Source organism: Sminthopsis crassicaudata, chromosome 5, assembly GCF_048593235.1.
Source record: "Sminthopsis crassicaudata isolate SCR6 chromosome 5, ASM4859323v1, whole genome shotgun sequence".
Taxonomy (NCBI): Eukaryota; Metazoa; Chordata; class Mammalia; order Dasyuromorphia; family Dasyuridae; genus Sminthopsis; species Sminthopsis crassicaudata.
Genome location: NC_133621.1, coordinates 58,452,351 through 58,467,806, shown reverse-complemented (window position 1 = coordinate 58,467,806; position 15,456 = coordinate 58,452,351). Strand labels below are relative to the sequence as shown.

General features: G+C 34.2%; 1 protein-coding gene across 2 annotated transcripts in view; it reads left to right on the top strand.

Annotated features, from left to right (window-relative positions):
* Positions 1-15,456, top strand: part of DNAJC1 (DnaJ heat shock protein family (Hsp40) member C1) — a 268,260-nt gene that overhangs the window by 119,542 nt on the left and 133,262 nt on the right. For both annotated transcript variants that reach the window (XM_074266897.1, XM_074266898.1), the window contains one exon: positions 14,314-14,404. In XM_074266897.1, the coding sequence (XP_074122998.1) occupies positions 14,314-14,404 (91 nt within the window). The remainder of the gene's footprint in view (positions 1-14,313; positions 14,405-15,456) is intronic.

Below are 15,456 nucleotides of genomic sequence, written 5' to 3'. Positions count from 1 at the left end.
TAGTTATAACTGTCATGTCTCTTTTTAACAAAAAACTAAGTGGGTGTCCATGAATTGGGGGTTAGTTGAACAGCTTTGGTATATGAATGCGATGGAATATTGTGTGTAAGAAATGATTCGAGGGAAAACCTTGAAAGACTTGTATGAACTGATGCAGAGGAAAGTGAGCAGAACTAGAACAATAGTTTATTTTTTTATCTTTATTTTTCCATTTTTATTATTATTATAATTTTTATTGACACAATAAATGCATGGGTAATTTTTTACATTATCTCTTGCACTCACTTCTGTTCCGACTTTTCCCCTCCACCCCCTCTCCTAGATGGCAGGCAGTCTTATACATGTTAAATATGTTATAGTATATCCTAGATACAATATATGTGTGCAGATTCAGAAGGTAAAAATAACTTGGGAAGAAAAACAAAAATGCAAACAGTTCACACATTTCCCAGTGTTCCTTCTCTGGGTGTAGTTGATTCTGTCCACCATTGATCAATTGGAACTGAATTAGATCTAGAAGAATAGTTAATTACAATAACATAATGGAAAACTACTCTGAAAAAAAATATTGCTATAGTTTTTCCTTTGTTCTTGAAGAAGACCATGACATTAGGGAGGTGATGCCATGACAAAGTGAATTAGATTGAAGTGCGAGAGGGCTGGACAAAGTCACCAGTCTCATTTTCTCCCCGGAGTTATCTGGGTCCAATGCCAAGATATAGATCAGGACAAAGGAGAAGGCCAGTAGGCAACTCCTACTCCTACTCACAGGGGTTGTTGTTTTTCCTTCATTCTCAAAGAGGATCATTAAGAATTCTGATCATAGCAGTGATCAGTCATTATTCCAGAAAACTGCTGATGGAGCATGCTTCCCACCTCTTGGCAAAGAGATAATGGACTGACATGCAAAATGAGACATTCATTTTTAACTTGGTCGATGCAGAATTTGTTTTGCTCTCCTATATTTATTTATTATAAAAGAAGGCTTCTAATTTTTGCTAAGGAGAGTTGAAAGGTAACGTTGTGATAGTGATGTTAAAAAAAAGGATGAAAAGAGTAGCTGTGCAACATTTAAAAATACAAAGAGTGAAGAAAGAAACTAAGTTCAGAAGGGAAAAGATAGGCAGGGCAGTGTTGGTATCAGTATCTTAAATTGAATAAAATTCTTTAAGTGAACAAAAATAAGAAATAGTATTGCTACTTCATTAATATAAGGAGCTCCCAGGTGAGAAAATGCTCTCTACCAATGTCAGTCCGCATCCCTCTGCAACTTCTAAGCTTAGCAAGTTGCCTAGAGCGGAAAGGTTAAGTGATTTGCCCTGAGTTATTTAGCCATTCTGTGTTAGATGAGAGAAATTCAGGTCTTCCTGATTTCAAAGCTAGCTCTCTATTTATTATATCCTCCTACTGTATACTGCATTAAGAGTGTGTGTGTTTATTTGTGTGTGTGAGTATATATATATATATATATATATATACATATATATATATATATATACACATATATGACTACATATAATAGTTTTGTAGTTAAATGTACTTCTATTTCTATTTGTATATGGACATTCATATGTAGATATTTAGTTTATATTAAATGGCTATTTGTGTCACAGAGCAGATGGATCTGATTTTTAGTATGGAAAAATGGAATGTAAATTTTATTTTTCACTATACCTAGCTAAGCTCAGATAAATCAGATAGACCAACTAGGAGTTCTCAAGTAGAAGGAAATTAAACTAGGTAAAGACTTAGCTGACTGGAAAACTGATAATTAGGGGAAAATAGCACTGAAAGGGCTTTGCACATCAATGTGATTACATTACAGAGTGCTCATACCACCCCCTGTTTCTTCCTAATTTACTGTGAGGCAACAAAGGGCACCAGAAAGTCAAAGGAGACATAGCAGCAACCTTGGATCTCCCCAGGAGTACCAGGAAGACCCACTAAGCCCTTCCCTCTGGTAATTTGCTCCAGACTAAATAAAATGAACAGACTGGGGATAATGAAGTGGAGATTCTAGACTCAATCAATAGAACAAAATGCTCCCACTGCCACGGTCATAGAAAACAACTAACTGATAGCAATTGTATCAGCAACAAACCCAAGCATCCTTTCTCAAGTTTATTTCAAGCATAAGCTTTAATCAATAGAATGAGGGCAAAGTTGTCTCATTATTAAAATTTCTTTATCTCTTTGTTCCTTCCCCTTAACATTTTTTCAGTAATATAAATGATACAACTCCATTTTACACAGATAAAATACAACTCATTTGAGGAGAGGAAACAATGATAATGGAGGGGGGACTTGAATCTTGAAGATAATTAGATTATAAAAAGTTGACAAGATGAGGAGCGAGTGTATTCTAGACATGTGGTAGAAGCACAACTGGAAGAACAAGAAGTTGGGGGGAGTGAAGAAGGTAGATAGCCTATACAAAAACATGGAGTCAAGAAATTGAATTTTGAGGCCCAGGAACTAGTAAGAAAGTTTGGCTAGGATTTAGAATATATAAATAGAAGCAATAAAAAAAAAAATCAGCCTAAAAAGGAGAGGATGGGTAGTTATTGTATTGTATTAAATTCTAGGCTGAGGAATTTTGATTTTATTCCAATAGCAATAAGAAGCCACTGAAGATTTAGTCTTCTAACTCTTCAGATCATTAGGTCCATTCATAACTAGTTGATCAACCAGATCTCCCAGAGTGATCAATAATGATTTGATGTCAACTTGGAAGAAGGTTTCTATAGTAGAGTTCCCTGAGGTTTTGTGATTGGTCCTGCACATTTGATCTTTGTTATCAAGGACTTGGATAAATACATAGATATTGTGTTTATCAGATTTGTCACTTGATATAAAGCTGGGATGGATGATACAATCAGATTCCAAAATGATCCTGACAAACTGGAACTCTGTGTGCACCAAATCAAATAAGATGAAATTTAATAGGGCTACATATATAGTATTTCACTTAGGTTCAAAAGATCAACCTTTACTAGTACAGTATGTAGAAGACATGGGCTAGACAGTAATTCATCTTATCTAAAGGTTTTTAGTGGGCTGCAAGCTCAATATGAGTCCACAGTGTGATGTAGTAGCCAAAAACTAATGCATTGTTAGGTTCCATTAAGAGAGGCATAATATCCAGGACTTGAGGTTAAAAGACCTGCTGCACTGTACTAAAATGGCTCTCTCCATGGTTACTAATGATCTTTTAACTGCTAAATGCAATGGCATGGTGGTATAATGGGGCTGATCAGATCATATCTGGAGTATTATACTCAGTCCTGGGTACCACATTTTAGTAGAGATAGTGACACATAGGAGAACATCTAGAGGATGGTGAATTGCAATGAAATCATGCTATATATGGATCAATTAATAATAGGAAGTGAGAATATTTAGCCTGGAGAAGAAAAGGTTTAGGAAAGAATATGAAAACTATCCTTATATGTTAGATACATTCTTCTTGGCCCCAAAAGAAAAAAATGAGAAGTTATGTGTCTAAGTTGCAAAAAAAAAAAAAAAAAAATTAAGCCTTAATATAAGGAAAGTCATAGAGCTAACAGAACAATACAAAAGTTCAGTGGGCTGATTTACTAGATACTTGGTTCTTCATCACTGGTTATCTTCAAGCAAATATTAAATAAACCATTTTATGGGTATGTTTTAGAAGATATATGCATGCATGTATGTGTGTGTATATATACACAGAAACATATACACATATCTCCTTCAGACTTGGAGATTCTGTGATTCATTTGGTAATATAGGACTGAAATTCTGGAGAGAGATTAAGTTGATAAAAATATGTATACATGTACACATACACACACATATACAGACATATGAATAATCTGCATACTGATGATAACTGAATTCAGTGGACTTAATGAGATCATCAGTAGAGAAGATAAAAAGCCCCAGAACAGATCTTGAGATAATTCCTGTTCTTAGTGGGTTGGAGATAGAAACTGACCCATCAGACCAGACTTAAGAGAGACTGGTCAGACAATAGGAGAACCAGGAAAAATTGTTGAATTTTTATTTTTATTTTGGTAGCTTGATTACTTACAAAAGAAGCATGAGAAAGTAACTAAATAAAATTATCCAAAAGTAATGAGTAATGAAACTATTATTGAATAAAAAAGGTACAAGAGGCTAATCATTTAATGAGATCTAAAAAAACTGAGAGGAGCAAAGATGAAGAGTTGAATTGATCCCAGATAGCCTAAGTGCTTGACCTACAGGAGAACTAGTGTATTTAGAGACTGCAAAAATATCAAGAGCAGTGGGAAACAAACAGGAAGTGGTTACATACCTAAAATAATCATAAATTACCACACATGGATTGGTTAATAGAGAGCTTAACTCTGGAGTAAGGAAGCACTGAGCTCAGTCCTGTCTCTGACACTTAAGAACTGAGAGATTTGGCAAGTTACTGAACCTCTCAGTGTTCAAAGGCAACTCTTTAAAATTATAAATCACAGAGAAGGTGCATTCTGCATCTACATCAGAAAGGATTTTTTTTCACAGGAAGTTTTTTGTGTTCCTTTCACTAAGGAATGTTCTTGAAATAATCTGACTTATAAAATAAACCATTCCAAACTTTCTCCAGGCCTATTTATTTTCATTTTCTGATGCTTTTACCCTGTGAAATGATTCTGCTTATACACGTTAGTCATATTCCATAATAATTTTGCAAATAAGCTTGAAATCAAAACTTAGTGTTCTCCTTGGTTTCTCAAACCTTTAATTCATTTGTTTGCTGGTTGAGACAATTTCTGGGCCTTATGGGCTTGCTCATTTTTGGTTATTGTTTTTTATCACTTAAGCTTCCCTAATGAATGATGATGATCAGTAAGTCTTCACTTTTACCCATTTTCTATTTTTCAAAATTAACTGCTTCTTTAAATTCATCACTTCTACTTGCACACAATATCTTCTCATCTTTGTATTTTCTTCTAATTTGAAGTTCATTTTACTTTGTTCTAATTTGTTAGAGGTCTTCTCAGAGTCAGATTCTGAAAATGACTTGTCATTTCCCATGTTCCAATTTCTTTCTTTCTTTTAATGTGTATGTGTGTGTGTATTTGTGCATTTGTTCTTGTTTGGTGCTTACAACATTTGGGGGTTTCCAATTGTCTTCTACAGAAAGTATGCAAAAGTAATCTCATGCCTTTCTTTGGTATCCTACATTTCTTGATGCTGAACCATATCTTTCAATATAGTTTTAACCGTCCTTCATTTGCCCACTTTTTCATTGCAGCCAGTGAACATCAAAGTCAACTTGGTTTGGAGGACTTTATCATGGTCAAAAAATTTATCTATTTCCTTATCCTCTGTAATAGATATTGGTGCATAAACTCAAGTTATTTTCACAATGATATTTTTGCTAATCTAGCCTCAGTTATGTAAAGTTAGGTGACCATGTTCTTATTAAGTGACATTTTTAGTTGCCTTTGGGCACAAGATGAAACCAATTCCATCAACTATAATTTTTCTCTCTCAGAAGAGCCTTTTCTCTAGTACTGTTATTGTGAACTCATTGTACAACAAATTAGTTTGTATACTCCTAGGGAAATGAACAATACTTTTCTATCCCTATTCTCCCATTCTTCCACCATTCCTGCAAAAGTAGAAGATAGCTGCAAAAGAACATTTGGAATTTGTTTCATAGGTTACTATCAGCAAATAATTTATTACCAAATTGGCTAGCCCAATGGCCTAGACAAGCCATGACAACTTAAAAAAAATCTGATTACCATGATGTAGAAAATAATACAAGAGTTAAGAACTTCTGAATATAGATTACAAAATATCAATTGAGAGAATCCCCACCACCAGAAAAACAATCGTTGCAGTGACAAACAATACATTTTGTAAGTAGCCCAAAGGAAGACCTGTAAATATGAAGGAAAGGAAATCAAATAACACAAGATTATTTCTTATCTACAAGGAATAACAGCAAGAATGGAATGGCATATTCTAAAGGCAAAGGAACTCAACTAACTTATAACTTCTTCCTCTCCCCCTCAGTCCAGATCTAAAATAAAATCAATAATATTAGTACTACTGGCAAACATCTATCAGTCTTTTTCCTTATGTCTCTACTCAACCATTGCTGTAATTTTCCATTCTACTGGCCATCTCTCTACTAGAGGGACTGTCTCCTCTTTTGTATTTATATATCTAGAAATTAATACAATACTCATCACGTAGAAAGTACTAATAAAAGCCCTCTTCATTCTTTCTTTCCTTCCTCCTTACCTTTCTGTCTTTTCTTTCTCTTTTCAATTCGGTGGAATTTGCCAGAGTTTACATCCACTGGCATAACTTTCAAGTACTCATTGTCATTTCCTTGTGGAGGAAATATACTAAATGTATCACCCTACAATGAACACTTGGCAAGTCTGAAAATTCTAAGAGCAACATTATTTTTTGTATATTGTGAGGAAAAAAGTTATTAAACCTTTAGTTACTAATATGGGTTGTAATTGGGTAATAAACTATATTTCTTACTAGTAGAGTTCTCTTTTAAAAAGAGAGGGGAAGAAATAAGTATTTAAATGCTTACTATGTATCAGGTACTGTGATAAGTACTTTATAAATATTATCTAAATTCATGTTACCATAAATGTTACTACTCTTTCAAATGCTTCTGTTCTCTGAGAACCGGATCTCAATTTTCAGCTCTCAGTTTGGGGGTGAACTATATTAAGGACCCTTTAATAAATTTCAACTCTAATTATGGAAACACGTTAACTTAACTCAGTAATAGAAGTTGGAATTGTTTCTATTCAAGCACTAACACCAGAAGGAATTGGAAAAGAAGTAGAGAAAATAATTCTGCCATTAAATTACATTATATAAATGTTTTCATTTTTTATATTCTCTTTGGTGTTGAAAATATATCTTCCACAAAATATCTTGCTATTTCTTTTATACATGTATACATTTTATCATTCTTTTAATTTTTTCACTCATGAATTTTCTTATCCTATTTGAGTGTTTTTAATCAAGTCAATAATTTTCATTTAACTTCTGTTTCATTACATAGCATTTGGTATCTATGCAGACATTTTCACTAAAAACTTAAAGAGCTCTGCCAATAATTTGTAGTCATCATAACAGTCTCTTCTCTGCTGGAGGTTTATTGTGACCCAGAGCCATGAAAAATCTCCAAAGAATGAAGCCCAGGGGTCAAGCTGACAGCAATTTCTCCATTGAGTTACTGCCCACAGCTGCCTAACATTGAGCTGAATGCATCACAGTAAATGCAAAATGAATGTTGTCGCCATCAGCTGCAAACATTAGCAGAGCTCCTATGATGCATGAATCCTTTGGTGTAACTCCTATGGCGAATATAATTTTGGCTCAGTATAGTTCTTTTCCTGGAGGATCTTAGTCTCATATCAGAGAGCATCGATTTGAGTCCATTCCACAGAAGTTTTATTAATTCTCTACTACATAGTACCTAAAAGATTAAGAATATCAAAAATAAATTCAAAGTAATCTTTGTCCTCAGGAAGCTTACTGTCTCTTGAGAGTGTATAGTCTATACCTATGTTAGTAAATAAATAATTTGAAAAAGAAGAGAGCTCTAAGGACATGAAAACATTTGTTTACTATCTACTATGTGCCAGGCCCAAAGCTAGATACCAATAATATATGCAAGCAAAAAAAAAATGAAACAGCCCTATTCTCAAGGAAATTATATCATATTTGAGTAAATCAACACATCCATAAATACTGAATGCCACATTGAGAAGTTGGGGAAAACCAGATGGCACAGTGGATAGAGCACTGGTCCTGAGTTCAAATGTGGCACCAGAAACTTAACACCACCAGATATGCAACCCTAGGCAAGTCACTTAGCCTCTTGCTGCCCCTGCAAAAAAAAAAAAAAAATGTGGGAGGAGGAAGGTGCCTACAAGTGATGAAGGAAGGAAGGAGGTTAGATAGAAGGAGGAAGACGAGAAGGAAGAAACAGCAGCAGTGGAGCAGTAGTTTAAAAATATTAACTCATTTTATCCTCACTCCTGGCAAGTAGGTGATATTATTAGAGGGGAAAACTGAGACAGAGATTAAGTACCCTGCTCACCATCATGCAGATAATAAGTGTCTGAGATAGGATTTCCTAACTTTAGTCCCGAGTTTATTATGCATTGAACCACCTAGCTGCCATAATATAAGAAGACATTTCTTAATTTCTCCTTCCTTGGATTTAGGGACACTTCTTTTAGTCTTTTTTTTTAGTCTTCTTCCTACATCTTAGACTATATCTTTTACATGTAACCAGGGCTCAGACTGGCTTCCCCATGGGCAAAGAAAGAATTTGAATCCTCACAGTAAATCCTTTAGCAGTCTTGGAAGAGACCTTGGCTGCCATGATCTTTGATCCAGAGGTTGGTTTTCTCCAGGAAGAAGATCTTGAGTTGGTTAAACAGAACAAAGGGGCCTTTGGGGCAGTGATTCAGATAGTCACAAAAGGAGGAGACTGAGAGAGTGGCCATACCAGCAGGATAGACTTTGGGGACCAGGGTCTGACAATAAATAGTTTGGAGGTTGTTTGTTTGTTTGTTTGTTTGTTTTTGCTGAGGTAGTTGAGGTTAAATGACTTGCCCAGGATCACCCAGCTAATGAGTGTCTGAGGTCCATCACCCTGTCCATAGTGTCACTTAGCTGCCATCTATATACATAATGAATAGGAAATAATTTTAAAAAAAGAAAAAGCTTTAAAATTAAAAGGAGTTGGGAAAAGCATCTTTTAAAGGTGAGACTTTAGTTTGGATTTTGAGAAAGACAGAAAAACCAAGAGATAAAGAGGAGGAAGACCATTTCAAGTCAGAGAAAATGCCTGGAGGCAAGAGACAAAGTGTCTTGGTGGATCTGCAGGGCGGACGATGTCACTGGCTCAAAGAACACAAATCAAGGAGTGAGTAAGGTCTAGAAGACTTGGAAAGATAGGAGCCGGACTAGGTCTTGCCTCTAAGATTTAACAGAGGATTTTGTATTTTATAATGGAGGTGATAGAAAGCCAAAGGAGTTTTATGTAGCAACAGGATAACATTAGCAGATGTGGACCTGCGCTTTAGTAAATGACTTTGGTGGGTGAATGAAGAATGAATTGGAGTTCAGAAAAATCTTGATGTTGGCAAACTCATCAACCATGTGAAGTGGTAAGGCCTATATTAAAGTAGTAATCGTATCAGAGGAAAGAAGCACCAAATAAGCCATTGATCCATGGGGATTTCTTTCTCTACTAGGTTAAGGAATCTTAATAAGACAAAAAAGTTATTAATAAAATCATAACAGCTTATAGCCTCCAGATAAGAAAATTCCAAACATTCATGCAGAAATTTAGATCTGTCCTATTTAAATTCTATGTATTTTTAGCTAACTACTAGTCTATAGTATCTCACCATTCCCTTATAGACATGCTGTACATATCAGTCATGATTGATCATGGATTTATCACATATACAAATATATTTTCAATTTACAAATTAAAGTAAAAGTTATAACAAACTTGAACAGAAAACAATTGAGATCAAGATAGCCTCTGTTTGCTGGTAAGACTAAGACAAATGAGAAAGAAGAAGTTCCATTAGCCTCTTACAGAGGCTAATTCTCTTACAGAGAAATATAGGATTCATGCAATAAAGAATGCAATAAGCCCCAAGCCTATCAGTTCTCCTGATCCTTCCCCAGGCCAGCTTTTTCCAGACCTCCAACTTTGAGAAAAGTGAGAAAAATGCTATAGTTCTCTAGTATGTGGCTTTCCCAGTAGAAATGCAAATAGAGCATATATAAGTAATGTCATTCTTTAAAAAGTTGGTAAAGAATTTGCCTACCTTTACAAGTAGGTGAAGGAGGAGCAGCTAGATGGTGCAGTGGATAGAGCATCAGCCTTGAATTCAGGAGGCCCCGAGTTCAAATCTGGTCTCACTTAACACTTCCTAGCTGTGTTCTCTACTGGGATTCCCTAAATGAAAAGAGACTGTGAATAAATATTTTGACCTTAGCTTGGATCCTTCCCTAGAAATGGAGGGAAAATTACCTTCCACCAATGCATATGCACTTGACTCTCATAGCTTCTTAATTAGATTGTTCTGATTACCCAAAAATATTACAGATTTTGTCATAGATCATGTAGTATAGTGAATAGAGAGCTAGCGTAGGGATCAGGAAGGTCTGGCTTTAAGGATTATGTGACACATACTAGCTATGTGACCTTGGACACATCATTCTTTGATCACTAACACCAAAAGTCATTAACAAGTTGTTAATCTGCATTGATGAAGGGAGTTTCCTGCACCAATTAATTTATATGTCTAATCCAAAAAATGTTAAAACAGAATGATTAATGACTGTTGTCTATTTTCCTAGAAATATACAAAAATAGAGGGATTGGGAATTCTATGTAATGGTTCATAGTCATCTCCCAGATCACTGTGTGTGGCTGGTTCAGTTCATTACTGCTCTATTGGAGCTGATTTGGTTCATCTCATTTTTTTTCCCTCTGAGGCTGAGGTTAAGTGACTTGCTCAGGGTCACACAGCTAGGAAGTGTTAAGAGTCTGACACCAGATTTGAACTGGAGTCCTCCTTAATTCAGGGTTGGTGCTCTATCTACTGCACCACCTAGCTGCCCCCAACACAGTAGTAAATTAGCATAATGCAGTATTTGATTAAACCCAAAGATACAAGCTTTGAGGCAAGAACTCACCATTTAACAAAAATTCCTGGAAAAACTTGTTGGCAGAATGGCAGAAACTAAGCATAGACCAACATCTCATACTATATACCAAAATAAGATCAAAATGGATAAATGAACCCATTAAACCAATGAACCATAAACATAAAGGGTGATATAAAGTAAATAAGGAAGCACGAGAAATTTTACATATAGAACTATGAATAAGAACAGTTTATAACTAAACAAGAGGAAGAGAGGATCACAAGAAGTAAAATGGATAATTTTGATTACATGAAGCTATAAAAGGTTTTGCACAAACAAAACTAGTGTAGCCAAAATTATTAGGAAAGCAGAAAACTAGTAGTGGGTAGGGAGAATTCAAGGAAAGTTAAAGATAGGGAAGTGAGCCAAATTTATTTAAAAAAAAAAAAAAAAAAGTCATTCCTCAATGGATAAATGAGATATATCCCCAAAGGATAAAGAGAGGACAACTAGATGGCACAGTGGATAGAGTACCCAGTGCCCAGTGTCAAGTCAGGAAGACTCATCTTCCTAGGTTCAAATCAGTCTCAGATACTTATCAGCTCTGAGATCTCCAAGCAAATCACTTTATTTGGTTTGCCTTAGTTTCCTTATCTGTAAGCTGAATTGGATAAGGATAGGACTAACTTCTTTACTATTTTTGCCAAGAAAATCCCAATTGGGGTCACAAAGAGTCAGACGTGATTGGAAAATGATTGAACAACAACCATAAAGGACATGGACAGGCATTTTTCAAAAGAAGAAATCAAAGCTATTTATAATCCCATGAAAAAAATGCTATAAATCACTGCTGATTAGAGAAATGCAAATTGAAATAACTCACATCTATCACCTCACATCCATCAGATTGACTAACATGAAAGAAAAGGGAAAAGACAAATGCTAGGGAAGATGTTTAAAAAAAAAAAAAAAAAAGAGGGATATGATGCATTTTTGATAGAGTTGTGAACTGGTCCAACCAGTGTGAAGAATAGTTTGAAGCTATACCTTAAGGGCTATAAATACCATTTGACCCAGCAATACCTCTATTAGTGGTCCATGTCTCAAATAAAAAAGGAAAGGAAAATGACCTCTATGTAAAAAAAAATATTTATAGCAGCTCTTTTCATGGCATCAAATAATTAGAATTTGAGGGAATGCCCAAAATTTGGGGTATGGCTGAACCAACTGTGATATATGATTGTAATGGAATATTATTGTGTTATAAGAAATGAAAAGCAGGATTGTTTCTAAAAAAAATCTGGGAAGGCTTATATAAACTGATGCAAAGCAGAATTAACAGAACAAGGAAATCATTTTATACAATGATAACAGCAATATTATTAGAATGATCAATTGTGAAAGTCTTGCTGTTCTGATCAACATAATTTACATTCATGACATTTTCAAAGAATCCATGATGACAAATATTACCCACCTCCAGAAAGAACAGAAAAACAGTGTAAATCAAAGCATACTTTTTTCTAAACTGTCCTTACTTTTCTTGCTTTTTACTATTTTTTGTTCAACATGATTAATATGAAAATATGTTTTGCATAGCTTCACATGTATAATTGATATTATATGGTTTGCTTTTTCAATGGATGGACAAGGGATAGGAGGGAGGGAGAGAATTTGGAACTCAAAATTTTAAATGAATGTTTTAATTTAAAATAAAAATAGATATCTTCTCCCAATTTTTTTAAAGTATTACTCCTTTGTGAATGTTTAAGTAAGAATGTTTTTTGCTTTTTCTCTATTATTTAATATTTAGGTATAAATATATTAGGAATTTTTTTTATTTTAACCATTCAAATGAGAAAAGTAAATTTTAAAATGTCTTTTCTCTAAGTAAGTTGAATGTTTTAATTAAGTAGTTTGCATATTTGGATTATTTTTAAACAAAGAGCTATGTACAAATAGAACCCAATTTTTAACTGCTTAGGAATTATCACCTTTGCCTTCCTCATCTGTAAAGTGAGCTGGAGAAAGAAATGGCAAACCACTCCATTATCTTTGCCAAGAAAACCCCAGAGAGGTACAAAGAGTCAGACTGACTAAAAATGACTGAACAAAAGCAAAAGAAAGTAGATGGCAAAATACTTGAAAATGGAGATCATATCTCATTTGTCATTGTAGTCTCTGGCTACAAAAAGTGATTGTAGAATCCATTTTTAAGTTTTTGACCACCATATCTGAACCGACCTTGTGATCTTAGTTGAAAAAGTCAAGATGTTTACAAAAATTTATTTTAGATCTATTTCAAAATGCATCATTAAGATAATACTTCTATGTTGGAGGGGATGTGGGAAAACAGGTACACTGATACATTGTTGGTGGAACTTTGAATACATCCAGCCATTCTGGAGAAGAATTTGGAACCATGCTCAAAAAAGTTATCAAACTGTGCCTACCCTTTGACCCAGCAGTGTTGCTACTGGGTTTGTATCCCAAAGAGATCTTAAAGAAGGGAAAGGGACCTGTATTGCAAGAATGAATGTGGCAGCCCTCTTTGTGGTGGACAGAAACTGGAAACTGAATGGATGCCCATCAGTTGGAGAATGGCTGAATAAATTGTGGTATATGAATATTATGGAAAATTATTGTTCTGTAAGAAATGACCAGCAGGATGATTTCAGAAAGGCCTGGAGAGACTTACGTGAACTGATGCTGAGTGAAATGAGCAGGACCAGGAGATCGTTGTATACTTCAACAATACTACATGATGATCAATTCTGATGGATGTGGCCATTTTCAACAATGAGATGAACCAAATCAGTTCCAATAGAGCAGTAGTGAACTGAACCAGCTACACCCAGCGAAAGAACTCTAGGAGATGATTATGAACTACTACATAGAATTCCCAGTCCCTCTAATTTTGTCCGCCTGAATTTTGGATTTCCTTCACAGGCTAATTGTACACTATTTCAAAGTCTGATTCTTTTTGTACAGCAAAACAACTGTTTGGACATGTATACATATATTGTATTTAATTTATACTCTAATGTATAGGTCAACCTGCCATCTGGGGGTGGGGGGAGGAGGGGAAAAATTAGAACAAAAGGTTGGCAAATGTCAATATTGTAAAATTAACCATGCATTTATCTGGTAAATAAAAACTATTAAAATATTTAAAAAAAAAAGATACTTCTACACCAAGAATGAAAGTTGATGGTGATGTTTTGTTGGTGCCATTATAATGAAATTTGCAAATAATTCAGTTCAACAAATGCTTTTTCCAAATCTCTGTCATTGTAGTAATTGTCATCATGCACACTGATGAAAAAAAAAAACAACATACAAAAGAAACTAAGAGGACGGATATGTTTCTTCTTTGTCAAAGAGAGATAAGAAAATTTTACTCAACATAATTTTCATGCCATTTCAGCATCTCATCGACTCCCTGAGAAAGAAAACCTTGAAGAAAATATTCATTTCTTTTGTTCCCCATGAAATATAAAAATATCAAGCAATGAGAAATACTTGTTATCAAGCCAATTCATTTTTAAAATATACCATGAAAGTAAATGGAAAATACTGCCAAAGCAAACTGTTTTTGTTAATTTCTTCAAAACTTCTTTTTTTTTTTTTAAGGATGCCAGACAATTTTATGAAGAATATAAAGAAACAAAACTGAAGGAAAAAGAAGATGCCTTGGCTAGAGCTGAATTCGAAACACTTCAAAGTGAGTCTTAACCATTGTCTTTTTTGTGGTGATCACAATTAGATTCCTCAAAAAAAAAAAAATCCACTTAAATGATATAAAAATGTAATTTTATTGGCTTTTTTAAAATATTTAAAAACAAAGAAACAAAATGTTCTTATTTCCTTGCTGACCCCAATTAAAGTCACTTTTCTCTTTTTTAAATTCACTTTTATTGCATTTTTTATTTTAAATTCTCTCCTTATCTTTCACCTCTTTCACCCATTGAGGAATAGACAAGAAAAGTAAACCTCTTACACAAAATAAATTCCTACATTATTCATTTCCAGAGAGAGAGAGAAGACAATAAGTTTCAATCTGCCCTCTAAGTCCATCAATGATCTATCTGGAAGTAGATAACATGTTTCATCATAAGTACATTGAAATAATGGTTTGTCTTTGTATTTATTAGAATTACTAAGTCTTTCATAGTTGTTTATCTTTACAATATTATTGTTATTGTATAAATTGTTTTCTGGGTTTTGCTCACCTTACTCTGCATCAGTTCATACAAGTTTTTCTAAAATTATCCCCTTCATGTTTTCTTATAGCACAATTGTATTCCATCATATTCGTACATCATAACTTGTTCAGCTATTAACCAGTTGATGAACAACTTCTCAATTTCTAATTCATTGCTACCTTTAAAAAAAAAAAAAGCTGTCATAAATGTTTTTGTGCATACGGTTCCTTTTCCTTCTTCTTTGATCTTTTTGGGATATGGACTTAGTAAGAGTGTCACTGGGAGAAAATATTCATAGTTTAATAATTTGGGGGGCATAGTTTCAAATTGCCTTCCAAAATAGTTGAACTACTACATAACTATCAGTAAATGATTAGTGTACCTTTTTTTTCATAGCCCCTCTAGCATTTGTAATGTTCCCTATTTTTTTTTCATCTTAGCAGTTTTGATGGATGTAGGGTAGTACCTCAGAATTGTTTTAATTTGCATTTCTTAAATATCAGTAATTTAGATCATTTTATATGCTTATTGATAACTTGGTTTTCTTAATTTACTTTTCCCCAAGTTTGTA